Source organism: Danio rerio, chromosome 13 (assembly GCF_052040795.2).
Source record: "Danio rerio strain M-AB ecotype USA chromosome 13, GRCz13ab, whole genome shotgun sequence".
Taxonomy (NCBI): domain Eukaryota; kingdom Metazoa; phylum Chordata; class Actinopteri; order Cypriniformes; family Danionidae; genus Danio; species Danio rerio.
In genome coordinates, this window is record NC_141033.1 from 48,305,001 (window position 1) to 48,320,000 (window position 15,000).

At 39.5% G+C, this 15,000-nt stretch overlaps 1 protein-coding gene across 5 annotated transcripts in view; it reads left to right on the forward strand.

Moving 5' to 3' along the window:
* The window catches only part of ldlrap1b (low density lipoprotein receptor adaptor protein 1b), a 75,208-nt gene that overhangs the window by 42,826 nt on the left and 17,382 nt on the right, over positions 1 to 15,000 (forward strand). For all 5 annotated transcript variants that reach the window (XR_015505443.2, XR_015505441.2, XR_015505442.2 and 2 more), the window contains 3 exon segments: positions 7,581 to 7,695; positions 7,882 to 7,954; positions 13,199 to 13,291. Coding sequence is in view for 2 of the 5 variants with exons in the window: in XM_087278567.2 (XP_087134693.1) it covers positions 7,581 to 7,695; positions 7,882 to 7,954; positions 13,199 to 13,291 (281 nt within the window). In the remaining 3 variants the exon portion in view is untranslated.

Here is a 15,000-nt window from a genome sequence, read left to right on the forward strand (position 1 = left end):
TAACCATATTTGTGGCCCACGATCAATAATTAAATATCGTCGTGATTTTACAGTATAAAGAGCAAGCCGTTATTATCGGGTCCGAGACGTCATCGACTTTCGCTTTAAGATTTAAAGGGCTAGCATTGCACCAGAACCCTTTAAGTGGTTTCGTTTGAAAGTGTAGAATCTATATTTTATGCAAATATTCATTAATTTGGTTTTTATTCTACTGTACAAAAGTTATTTTTTTTTCATTTAAGATATAAGTTACATGTGTCATGAAAAATATGAAAATTAACCAATGTAAAATACCCTACTCGGGTATCTACAATTCTGTGTATTTAAGTGTAAATAACTTTTGTACAGTAAAATAAAACCAAAGTGATGCATATGTGCTTAAAATATAGATTCTACACTTTCAAACAAAACCACTTAAGGGGGTCTGGATGTAAGATCCAGATGTAAGAGCAAGATGTAATGTAATGTGTATTTATATAGCGCATTTATTGTGTATGGCCATACACCCAAAGCGCTTCACAATCATGAGGAGGGGGGGTCTCTCCACACCACCACCAGTGTGCAGCATCCACTTGGATGATGCGACGGCAGCCACAGGACAACGGCGCCAGTGCGCTCACCACACACCAGCTATTGTTGGAGTGGAAAGACAGTGATAGAGTATCCCCTGGATAGATTTTTAATGACCACAGAGAGTCAGGACCTCGGTTTAACGTCTCATCCGAAAGACGGTGTCCACTGACAGTATAGTCCCTTCACTATACTGGGGCATTAGGACTCACACAGACCACAGGTTGAGCGCCCCCTGCTGGCCTCACTAACACCACTTCCGACAGCAACCTAGTGTTCCCTAGTGGTCTCCCATCCAGGTACTGACCAGGCTCAGCCCTGCTTAGCTTCAGTGAGTAACCGGTCTTGGGCTGCAGGGTGATATGGCTGTGGCCAGCAGGTTGTCTGTAGCTCTGCTCACGCACCGCCTCTTCGCCCTTGTTTGGTATCCCCTGGTTGGTGCGATGATGCGCGAACAAAATAGCGGCGGTTGGCCACGCCTACTGGTAGCTTCTTTTAGGTTCTTTAGAAACCTATGGTTGACCACACGGATACTATATCCATATTTTTTAAGGTCTATGATCCCACCTCAATAGTACTACAAGTGTTCTCCAAAGCACTAAACACATTAAGTACATTACATTTATATTCGGAAGTAAGTACATAACAGTTAAGGACACTTAAAATTTACATTTACATTAATCATTTAGCAGAGGCTTTTATCCAAAGCGACTTACAAATGAGGACAAGGAAGCAATTTACACAACTATGAGAGCAACAATGAATAAGTGCTTTAGGCAAGTTTCAGGTATGTAAAGAAAGTGTAAGAAGCAAAACATTAGTAATTGTTTTTATTTATTTATTTTTATAATGTAGTTAGTTGAGGAGTCAGAGAGGGAATTGCATATTAGTAAGGAAAGTGGAGACTAAATAAAGTGAGACCGAAATTTTTTGTTGCTGTGCTCTCAAAATCATACTTTTTTTTTTTTTTTTTTTTTTTTTTACACAATTATGCACAGAAATATCAATAAATGTCTGGACATTGTCTGGCCATAGTAATTAATTACTAACATGTGCCAAACTACTTCTAAAGAGGCAGTTTTTTTTTATTTTATTAAAAAAAGAAAAGGCTTTTTGTTGCACTCTGAAATCCTGCAGTCCATCATTCAGAATGGTGTGAGCTGCAGACTGCTGTGTTTTCCTCCAGACAGACAAAGAGAGAGAGATGTTATTGTCAAGATGCTCCATCGATCTGCTGTAGTGTCTCCGACAGACACTCTCTGACCCTCACCTGAGACCACCGCTATTATTGAATCCTCAGACGCCGTCTGTGCTGACAGTAATGAATAAACATGAGGGATTTCACCAGACGCTCGCTGCACACCAATTACACCAGCTGGGCAATCCTCATCAAAACATGAGCTTTCATTTCAACCCAAAATCAAAAGAAGCGGGGAATGAGAAAATGATGCTTGTATTTTGGTACAGCAAACCTTATTTTACACATAAGAACAGGCACCTACTTAAAGGAACACTCCACATTTTTTGGAAATTGGCTCATTGTAGTAATCCTCTAGTGCAGGGGTTCTCAAACGTGTTTTATCAAGTATCACCTCAGAAAAAAATTGTCTCTCCAAGTACCACCAAAATGAGCAGTATTGAAATACAGTAGTGTAGTAGGCCCAGTAAAGCAGCTACAACTCTGCACAGTAAAAAAAAAAACTAGGCAGATTACCTCAGAAATATAGGCTATATGTCATTTATAGCATATTATATACATCATTTTTTATCAATTTTGAAATGTGTGTAGCATATACATGACATATTTCATTCCTCCGCGTACCACTAGAAGGAAGCCTGCGTACCACTAGTGGTACACGTACCACAGTTTGAGAAGCACTGCTCTAGAGTTAATCAGTTTAGTTTTACCATTTTTAAATTCATTCAGCCGATCTTTGGGTCTGAGCACTTTTAGCTTAGCTTAGCATAGAGCATTGAATCGGATTAGACCATTAGCATCTTCTTCAAAATTTTAAAACATTTTTTTTGATAATTTTCCTGTTTAAAGCTTGACTTTTGTGTAGTTTCGTCATGTCCTAAGACTGATAGAAAATGTAAAGTTGCTATTTTCTAGGCTGACATGACTAGGAACTATACTCTTATTCTGGCGTAATGATCAAGGAACTTTGCTGTTGTACCACGGCTGCAGCAGGAGCAATTATATTTCATAGTAACTCTCTGAACGGCATTGAGGCATGTCGTAATTTGTCTCTTGTTCATTTGTACATGTTTAGCATACACAAATAGGAGATTATTTATTCGTCAACTCTGGTATTGTTAAAATTTCAGTGAACTTCTTATTTGCTTCTTAAAAAGAGTAAATACATACAATTGTATTTCAGACATGCCATGTGGTATCTGATTGGAAGTTAGCATCTTTAGCTAAAGCGTAAAATATTGGGGAAATGTCAGCTCTGTCAACTTTGCTGGTGGCTTAACAATAATTAAAATAACAATTTGCAACACAATCAAACATGCTTATTCTTATTATTTCACATCAATATCAGAATAGTGTTCTTCTGATTGGTCCACTGCTTGGGAACTGACATCGATGTCAGTGAAAATTGGAGAGGGGTCTGGATGCAGACCTGGTGCAGTGCAATCTGAGCTGCATCCAATGCTTTTTAATGGGCTCACTGAGTGATGCAATCTCAGCTTGCATCAAAAAGGCTGCATCCAGATACTATTGGAAAATTCTGACATTTTTAGGTGAATTATACCTTGTAAAAACAGTATGTGACTCTTTTAACGTAATTTGGCGATGTCCATGTTGCTGAGCAATGTGTGTGAAACATCGAAAAGAATGGCGGCCACCATTGCTTCTCTCCTGAACTTGAAAATAAGATTCAAGTTCGCTGGATTAAGATCGTCTAGGCAAGTGGTTCTCAAACTGTGGTATGTGTACCACTAGTGGTACGCGGGCTTCCTTCTAGTGGTACGCGGAGGAATGAAATGTCATGTACATGCTACATATATTTCTACATTTATAAAAAATTATGTAACATATAGCCTATATTTCTGAGGTAATCTGCCACGTTTTTTTAACTATGCAGAGTTGTAGATGCTTTACTAGACCTACTACGCTACTGTATTTCAACTGCTCATTTTGGTGGTACATGGAGGGACAATTTTTTCTGAGGTGGTACTTGATGAAAGACGTTTGAGAACCACTGGTCTAGGGGGTCGAATCGAGATCGCAATCTTTTTTTGATTAATTGTGCAGCTCTAATAAACAGTATAAAATATAAACAGTCACGCATCTCGATCAAGTTTACATAGAAAAACAATTTGAAGTTAGCATCTTTAGCTAAAGCAAAGACTAGTGGGAAAATGTCTACTGTTTTAGTGGTTCAACATTAATTTAAACAGCAGTTTGTAGCAAAATCAAATAATTGTCATTATTATTTTACATTAATGTCAGAAAGGAGTACTTCTAATTGGTCCACTGCTTTGGAACTGACATCGATAAGTGTTGTTGCATATAAAAGTCCAAATACTAAGTCACACACATCCTTAAAGTGCATTAAAATAGAAAAACAATGGAAAAGTAGCGCATTGGAATGGGGAAAAAGGGTTTCTTTGACAACAACAGAAAAACAAATGCTCAGCCGGCATTCCTGCAACACAAAAAACAGCGTCAGACCAGCCTGATCTCATGAGAAAACGTAAGTATTTTACGTTTTGCCAGTTTAGTGGCTAATTCGTACTAATTCGTACGAGTTCAGTCGTACGAAATGGTACGATTTTTAAAAGGAGGCGTGGCACCTGACCCCACCCCTAACCCCAACCGTCATTGGGGGATAAGCAAATCGTACTAAATTGTACGAATTAGATCGTACGAATTCATACGAATTAGCCACTAAATGAAAAAGTTACGAATTGCCGTGAGATTGTGTTGGTCAGACACACCCTTAGAAACTAAAACTGCCAGTAGGTGGCGACAAAATGTCTTCACAAAGACATCCGTTCACCTGATTCATTCAAATGTGGATTCATTCAGAAATGAAACCATGTTATGTGTTAATCGCAGGTGCACAACAGTTCTGCTTCAGCTTTATAGGTAATATCATTGGCAAAATTGATAAAACAGGCAAAGAGTGTGTGTGTCTGAAATATAACAGGATGATGGCCATCATTAGTCCCGCCCCTCACTGCTGTGTGCTGCACTTTCAAAGGCTGAGCCAGCTGTCACTCAAAGCTAAGGGGGGAAATCAGTACTGGAGGAGTTTATAAGTTTGTTGCACTTTGTCAACAGGAAACCAGAGAGCATGCGTGCAGTCATAGAGAAACTATCCTGTGTGTGTGTGTGTGTGTGTGTGTGTGTGTGTGTGTGTGTGTGTGTGTGTGTGTGTGTGTGTGTGTGTGTGTGTGTGTGTGTGTGTGTGTGTGTGTGTGTGTGTGTGTGTGTGTGTGTGTGTGTGTGTGTGTGTGGTATGTTAGGATAGTGCTGATTGAGTGCTGAATGCAGAACTGGTATATTTGGGTGTGTGTGTGTAAAGTGATTTAGCTGTGGATGATGGACTGTGGGTGTGTTATGCTCAATGGAGAACATCTGGAGTTGTTCCTCTTTTTTTCATTTACATTTTCATCTTTTTTTATTTTTATTTTTCATTCAAACAGAATATTTTAGGTTTTATGGCACTGCTCATCAAATGAAAGTGAGTATGAGAACATCTTCACTTCCATTTCTTGCTTTCACTGAAGCTCAATATTGGGTCAGGCTTTGATCATGTGCTGCTATCCTTAAAGAACCAAAAAAGACACAAACTCTCATCAATCTCAATTTTATCTCATTTTATCGATAATTAAGGCCCAATTCCAATTCTACCCCTTATTCAGACTGCAGGATTTTCAAAGTAGTGGCATCACAGATGTTTTCACACTGCATGACTATCTGGGCTTGCGTTTACACTGCAAGATATATGACTTTTAAAAGGGAAGGATCCATACCTGTCAACCCTCCTGTTTTTCCCGGGATTCACCCGTATTTTACAGTTCTATCTCACTATGATCCCCTAAAGGTATTTTCCTGTATTTCTCCCATATTTTCAGTCTTTCTCTGAAGGGTGGCAAATGAACATTAAAGAGCCGAGCCTCCCTATACGCAACCCATACCGCTGAACCACCAGGGGACACCCCTTGCTCTTAAATGCGAGTCTGTTCTGTGCTTTCGCTTTGTTTAGGCAGGAAAACACTTTGAAATAAACATAAAAACGGTGCGATTCCCTTCCTTTTCATTACAGGTGCCGTCACCCCTTCATATGCAATCCTCAAAACAGTCATATAGCGCTGCGTGACTGTCAGCTGACGCGCTCCATAGTGATAAATAAACACTGTTTCCCAAATGGATTCTGTACTCCTGATTTGAATCAGAGCAAAAGTCTAGGTTTTGGGTGCGTGTTTAAACAGATATACACATAATTAATAATAATAATATCTAAAGATGTCGATCTTGGTGGGTTTTTTTTTTCAAACACAAGTAATTTCGTCCTAAATGAGCATAAACAGTTAGGAAAGCAGTCGAATGCTTTCATTATAATGTAAAATGTGTGCATTTTTAAAGTGACACCTCTGTTATTTAATGTAATCAAACGAAAAAAATCTAAATAAATCATTCATTCATTCTTTGCCTTTTTAATCAGAATGTGTAAGTCATACAGTGAAGAAACGGCTAATGCGATTTGATTCTATTTCATTATAATAGCTATTAATGTTAATAAGCTGAACTGTTTGCTAATGTATTTGCTGCTAATGTATAATATTTATTTTTTCTTTTGTAAATAATAATAAAACATATTACTTACCATTTTACTGTTTATTTCCAACTAAAAAGCTCCAAATTAACATATTTAGTAGTTTGGTTTTTTTTTAAAGGGGGGGTCGGGGGAATCCCTTATTATGGTGGGCATATCCCTTATTTTTACATCCCAACGTTGAGGGGTTGACATGGAAACAACGCGAGGTCACGTACATTCTTTGTTATTAAGTACATAATGAGAAAGAAGCCTTTAGTGGGGTAAAAATGTACTTATTTTGCTCACCTGGCTTTGAAGGGACTTAGCATTTTCTCCCAAACTTTTTTCTTTTTTGACATTTTTTATGGCATTGCTCAGTCTTTGATAGTTCACATTGTGTGATTCTTACTCGCGTGAACGAGCACCTGTGATTTCAGGAATTTGCTGGTGATTTCTCAAGCTGTCAGCAAGTCAAAATCGGGGCTAAAATCATGCAGTCTTAACTCGGTATTAGCGCTTCCCCTTACCCGTTTTGCGCGTTCTCGTGAAGGGGTAGGGGTGTCTTTAGCCTGAAGGCGTATGGCTAGGGCGTATGGAAGTATATCCTGGACCATTTTTAAATGCAATTGCAAATCCTGCATTTCCATTTACGCGAACGCGCAGTGACTGAAACTCCAGACGCACCTGATCACGGTTACCCTGATGAAGGCAGCTCTCTGCCGAAACACATGTTTTTTAAAGATTAGCCATGTGAATAAAGGCATATTTCTAACTTTTCCACATCTTTCGAGTGCCTTGGACTGGTTTTTGTTATTTAATAAGAATATTTCATTCATTCGGTTCTAGGATGTGTTATTTTAGGATTCCCTTTCGTTTTTTAGAGCAGTATATTATTCCCAGAAAAAAACATGACGCGTTAAATCAGGGGTCACCAATCCTGGTCCTGGAGGGCCGGTACCCCTGCAGGGTTTAGCTCCAACTTGCCTCAACACACCTGCCTGCATGTTTCAAGTATACCTAGTAACACCTTGATTAGCTTGTTCAGGTGTGTTTGATAAGGGGTTGGAGCTAAAATATGCAGGACACCGGCCCTCCAGGAACAAGTTTGGTGAGCCCTGTGTTAAATACTTATTTCGCTCACTGTAAATCCAAAGGTAGCGAATGAAAAAGCTACAAGAATAGTCTAGAAATATGAAAATCTTTACACTTTTGTCTTGTCTCATGTCTTGTGTGTAGGATATCGTACTGCACAGCTGATAAGATGCATGATAAAGTGTTTGCCTACATCGCTCAGAGTCAACGCAACGAGACGCTGGAATGTCACGCGTATCTCTGCACCAAGAGGAAAGTGGTGAGTGTGTGTGTTCATGTGTGTGAGACACTCCCTGTCTTTCCTCTCATCTATATATAGCATTATACGTTAAGACCACACTTCCTCTGACAGAAACACTGACATCAGAGCACTATGTTTCTCTCCATACACGCAAAAAAAAATGTGGTTTTAAAAGCGCTCTTCCGTTTTTCCCATCTGTTTCAGGCTCAGGCGGTGACGCTGACGGTGGCTCAGGCCTTTCGTGTTGCTTTTGAGTTTTGGCAGACTGCTAAAGAAGGTACAGTGCTCTCAAAGAGTTCTTTCCACTCTGTTTTATTATTTTCTCCAACTTTATTTATAGGTATTTTCTAAAAATGACCAAACATCAAACATTTTAGGACGTTACTGAACATTTTGACTAGGCCCGCATGGAGTCCTGTGCAGAAATCCACAGATTTTTACAGTTACTTCTGCAGATGTGTGTAAAGATACTCTATCTTACAAAGGTCTTGTCACTTATTTAAGTTTTAGGAGCAACAAATAACTTGACTTCTAGTTGTTCATTTGGGATCAGAAGTGGCTAATATGAAAGACAAAAGCCTCTAAAGTACTCTTATTTTACCAAAATAAAATAAGATCATGCCTTGATATTTTGAATCATTTCATTAGGACAGTAAGGTCTGAGTTTGCTTAGACAAAAGTCTTGTCACTGAACAGAAATAATGTACAGTATAGAATATAAAGTCAGGCGGCAGTGGAAACAGAATGAATATTGTGTCTGACTCCCATGAGCTTGGAAGACTGCATCCATACATCTCTGCACTGACTCAAATCACTTATTAATAAAGTCATCTGGAATGGCAAAGAAAGTGTTCTTGCAGGACTCCAAGAGTTCATCAAGATTCTTTGAATTCATTTTCAATGCCTCCTTCTTCATCTTACCCCAGACATGCTCAATAATGTTCATGTTTGCTGGCTGAGCTGGCCAATCCTGGAGCATCTTGACCTTCTTTCCTTTTAGGAACTTTGATGTTGAGGCTGAAGTATGAGGAGCAGTGCCATCCTGCTGAAGAACTTGCCCTCTCCTGTGGTTTGTAATGTAATGGGCAACACAAAATGTCTTGATACCTCAGGCTGTTGATGTTGCCATCCACTCTGCAGATATTACGCCCCAAGTCTAGGGGAAAACAACATGAGCATAATAAAGGAAAAAAAAACTAATTTTGTGGGTGGTGGATTTCCCAAACAAAACAAAAACTTAATGCCAAAGATCCCCTTCAGTCGACAACCAAACTTGGTTGAGAGTAACTAAATAGATTTATTACAGAAAATAGTCATTTTAAATGAGCATCTCTTCAGGGTGGCCACAGGCCAAAATAACAAACAAAAGAATCTACAAAGTAAATAAACTAAATTACCTACAAATATTTAAAGAAAAATACAGCTTACCTTCGTCCCTTAACATAAGCATAGTCAAAAGTAATCAAATAAATAGGCAGGCCACCCCTACAAGCTCAAACTCTCAAAAAGTTGAACGCATGAACAATGGTACAAGATTAAATGTTGGTTGTTGGCTGGAGGGGTAAGGGAAATCCAGGAGCTCCATTCCCAGCAACCGTCGCACCACAAATGAGCTCCCCGAACCCTGCCGAAAGTTCCTTTATATAGGCCTTCGCAACCAGCAGCCAATTAGACTTCTACTTACGTTAGAGTGGGAGCCTATGGAATAACAGAAAACAACACAAGAAGGCGGGACAAAGAAAAAGACACTTGCAATGCGCAACAAAACAAATAAATAAATAAACTTTAGACATAACAGCAGATCTCTCGCACACCCCTTACTGAATGTAACCCCAAACCATGATTTTTCCTTCACCAAACTTGACTTATTTATGTGAGAATCTTTGGTGCATGTGGGTTTTAGTAAGTCTTCAGCAGTATTTGTGATGATTGGGATGCAGCTCAACAGATGATTCATCTGAAATGTCCACTTTCTGCACTTTTCCTAACTAGAAGTCAAGTTATTATTTGTTGATGTGTATTGCATTTGCCACCCTTTATAGAAAGATTAAAAATACTGGAGAAATACATGAAAACACCTTTAGGCGATGATATCCGAATAGAATTGTAAAACACTGGAGAATTCTGGGAAAAACTAGACAGATATGGCCCAGCCCTGAAGTCACCCTCTTGTCAATTTCAGTTGCTCAAAATATAATGGCTCAACAATGCGCCTTAAAGGTTCACGAAACCCTCGAGTACTTTTTTTCAGATTTTAACAGATTAGTGTGTGTTGAGCATCAGTTAAGACTATGTTAGCACCTGTTAGCTTTTATTGTGGGAAAAACTGATCATTTTGAGCTTTTGTCAGCTAATTTCAGCTTCCGGGTTTAAAATGATTTTTGGGGTGGATCAAAATCAGCAACATAGACAAAAAGATGACGCATCAGATTCTCATTATTATTCATAGCTGAATTTTTTTTATCCTATGAGAAGAGCCGGCTTCTTAATTATTCATGACAGCACGTGCTTTCCTAAGGCAAGACAGACCTGCCAGTGCCAAACTGTGAGACACGGACCCACGGCACACAGTATTTAGCTGTTCATGAAGGGTCGTATGCGTTTGTTTCCATGATTCACAGGGCTTGTTGTATGTTTTCCCCGTGATGCTGTCAGGGCCGATACTGCAAAGCTGTTTGTGTGCCGCAAGTATTTTTGTCGGGAGAGCAGTACGAGAATTGGAGAATGGTGGACGTTGTCTTTTATCAGGAGTTTGTTCACATTTAGACACATCGTCATGCTGCTGTGTTCGCCTAAATCCTCAAGATTATCAACAGAGCTAATGGTTAAAACAGACAGGGCAAGAGATCTGCTGCACTGAGTCTGCATTCAGACCTATGATTCAGACCCAGGGATTGAAGGAAAAAGTCCTCATTTATAGTGTTTATATGAACACGATTATCTTTATAGCGATATAAATTGTGGTTATCGGTATATGAAATTACAAATAAAATAAAATTAAATAACTGTTTATTTCTTTGCATTTTAACTTTGTAAACTATAAAATCATGCGTCTCCTCATGGTTTGTGTCGACTGACAACAGTTGTTCGCTCCCCTCCTTCTCCCCTGCTCGCCAAAATTCTGAGGTAGACCTGAACTGACAGTGGGGGGTGTCATGACCCTTTAACACACCTCCTTTATAGACCGGCACACCCATGAGTCCACAAAATGGCACAAATGAATTTGCTATTTAAACAACGTGACGCAAAACGTGAAAATTAAGGCTGCGCTGGTCTGAAAATAGCAACACATCATGCAAAACACGTCTTGCGCCTTATTGTGTCGGGTGTATGATAGGGCCCTTAGAATTTCACACCAGGCTCTTTATCTAAAGGCGGTTATTATTTTTATCTATATTGCTCCGGGCCCTGTGAGTGTGTGCTTTTATGACTTTAAAAAAGGCAGTGGCTTGTAGACCAAGAAGAGAAGAATGGAGGATAAGAAAGAGATTTGAGTGTTTGGAAAGTAGAGCAGCTCCAGCCGTACAAATCAGCAGAACATGCATGTCATTTACTGCGTGTTTGAACATGCCTGCATGCGTGTCTGAGCTTTTATGTGTGTGTCTGTGAGTGTGCGCTCACATGTGTGTGTGTGTGTTTTGAAGATTATATACATGCACTAATGCATTACACTTTAACGAAAAGGAAAAATGATAAAGCATGCATTAAAAAAAAACATAGGGCTTCTTGACAGCAGCTCTACAGTGAGGTTTATCAGTGTGCAAACAGAAAGAGAAGCAGCCGATACTGCAGGAGGAAGATGTGAGGGTCAGAGTGGTCTCGCTCAGCAGAGTTTCTTCATTTCCTCCAGGAGCAGGCCACGGCTTCCACTGTGTTTCAGGGTGTTTCATTTCCATCTCATTAGTTGAGGCAGAGATCAAGGCCAGCAGTGTTTTATGTAATGTGTTAAATATTCAAATGCACATTTAAGGCTGGTATCTTCTGGACCAGATGAACATTTACACTCACTGACCTCATTCACAGCAATGCAGATCTATCTATCTATGTATCCATCATTTCATCCATCTATCGTTCCATCCATCCATCCGACATTCCATCATTCTATCTATCCATCTATCATTTCTTCCATTCGTCCATACATCTTTCCATCATACTGTCTATCCATCCATCATTCCATCTATTCATCCATCCATATTTCCATCATTCGGTCTGCCCATCCATCCATCCGTCCGTCCATCCATCCGTCCGTCCATCCATCCATCCGTCCGTCCATCCATCCATCCATCCATCCGTCCATCCATCCATCCATACATACATACATACATACATCTATCCATCCATACATCATTCCATCATTCTGTCTTTCTATCCATCAATCATTCCATCCATCCATCATTCCATCCATCCATCCATCCATTTATCCATCATTCCATCATTCTGTTCATCTGTCCATCCATCATTTCTTCGATCCATTGACCCATCCATCATTCTGTCTATCCATCCATCCATCCATCCATCCATCCATCCATCCATCCATCCATCCATCGATCCATCCATCCATCCATCCATCCATCATTCTGCCTGTCTATCTATCCATCGTTCTATTCATCCATTTTTGTATCGTTCTGTCTAGCCATCATTTGTTCCATCCATTGTGCCATCCATCGCTCCATCCATCGTTCTGTCCATCTATCCATTCATCGTTATATAATTGTCTGTCCATCCATCCATCCCTTCATCCATTGTTCTGTCCATCCATGCATTCATCGGTATATAATTCTCTCTGTCCATCCATCATTATATCATTCTGTCTGTCTAACCAACCACTCATCTATATATATATATATATATATATATATATATATATATATATATATATATACTGTAATTTTGTCTATCCATCCATCCATCCATCCATCATTATATCATTCCGTCCATCCATCCATCCATCCATTGTTGTGTTGATCTATCTAACTTTGTATTGTTCTATCTTTCTATCGTTCTACCACTCTATCAATCATTCTGTTGCTCTATTGTTCTATATATCATTCTATCATTCTATCGTGCTATTGTTCTACCTGTCCATTCCTCCATCTGTCTATCTATTTATCTATTGTTTTATTTATAGTTTTAATGTTCATTCTTTCTATTGTTCATTCCATCACTATCTGTCATTTATTCTAACATTCTATCTATCGTTTTTTCTATCATTCTAGCTATCGTTCATTCTATTGTTCTATTGTCCTATCTGTTGTTCTATCTATCGCTTGTTCATCAGTCTATCTATTTATCTTTTGTTCCATCTATAATTCTTATATTCATTATATCTATTTTCATTCCATCACTCTGTCATTTATTCTATCATTCGTTCATACGGTTGATGTATTGTCCTATCTGTTGTTTTATCTATCTATTTTTCTATATATTGTTCTATCTATCACTCAGATGAAGAACTTGTTGACTGAATGCTTTATGTCACTGCACCATTCTCATGTTTCTGCTTTTACACTCTTGTTTTCAGAGAAAGAGAAGCAGGTGAAATGTGGCTCAGATGGAGAGGCAGCCAGCAGCTCTCAGTCCGAGAGTTCAGCCAGTCTGAGCAGCATGAAAGGAGGTGAACACACACACACACACACACACACACACACTCACACACATACCTGTACACGCATACACACATACATCACATGCAGCAGCACAACTTTAGCATTGTTGAAATCAAAATATGTTGCTAAAGCAAATGATCATGAGACACTGAAGCCCGGGGTGATGATGCTGACAATTCAGTTTTGAATCACAGGAATAAATTACATGTTTTCATTTCACAACACGCCAACATCATCTTGACTGAGCTGTCCAGAGAGGGTGTGGATGATAATACCAGGGCATTCTGAAAAAAAAAAGATCCTTCCAGTGGTAATACTAGTAGACCCAGGGATGATCATCTGACACCATCACTGAGCCATGGTGCTTTTTTTGTTAGAGTGCCAAAGGACCCTGAATGCTTCTCAGTTTGCCAGGTTACAGAAATAATCTTAGATGACAGAGTCGAGTGAACGAATGAACCCTTGAGGACCAGCCATCCGTGTGCTAGAGACAGACACGTGTGTATGTGTGCATGAATAAAGCCCTGTGTGTTCCTAAATCCCATCAGATATCAGAAACATGAGTCCTACAAACACACACGGGTTCGTTTTGGTGGTTTATGAGGACTGTTCATAAACATAATGTATTTTATTGTTTAAAAAACACATATTATACACTAAAAAATGCTGGGTTCCACACAATTCCTTCATGTTATCCCAACACAAATAATCAAGTTAACATAATCTTTTTTACATGGTGACGCAGTAGGTAGCGCTGTCGCCTCACAGCAAGAAGGTCGCTGGTTTGAGCCTTGGCTAGGTCAGTTGGCATTTCTCTGTGGAGTTTGCATGTTCTCCCCATGTTTCCTCTGGGTGCTCAGGTTTCCCCCACAAGTCCAAAGACATGCGGTACAGGTGAATTGGGTAAGCTAAAATTGTTTGCTATGTATGTGTGTGAATGAGAGTGATTGGGTGTTTCCCAGTAATGGGTTGCAGCTGTAAGGGCATCCGCTGCGTAAAACACATGCTGGATAAGTTGGCGGTTCATTCCGCTGTGGTGACCTCAGATTAATAAAGAGACTAAGCCGAAAAGAAAATAATTAATCGTTTTTACAAATTTCAGGTATGAAAATGTGTGACTGTGCTTTTTAGTCCTGAAACGTGTCTTGGCTTGATGTTGAGGATTGATTCTCTGCATGCCCAGATCTGTATCAGTGGAGGTGGGAAAGGATATTATTCAGGGTCTGATTTATGAACTACAACCATTGTGCTCACCTTGTGTTGCTGCAGGAGGACAGGAAGTCTTTATGTAGATTAAAAAATAAATCTGACACCTTATAAAGTTCATTAGCCTAACGCAGGGTTTAAGACTAAGTCTAAGACAGTGGGCCTCCCTTTTGACACAACTTATCCATTGGCGCCCCCCTCCTCCCATACACGCACGCACACACACGCACACGCACACACACACAAAAAAAGTTCTGGAGGTTTTTCTGCTAACTCATCATGCTTGGTTTCAAGGTGTCGCCGAAGTTTAGCAGGTCTCATGCTGTCATTAGCCAAAATATCTTGACAAACCACACATAAAGGTCGTTGTTCATCAGCTGGTCTTGTCCACATAAATCCTAACCTCAAATACTGACCATCATATCGTCGTCTTTTGGGTTTAAGCCCTGAACTTGAAGGCTTTGAATCGGGGGGTCTCAGAAACAGATCCATTGTATTAGCAGCATGATTA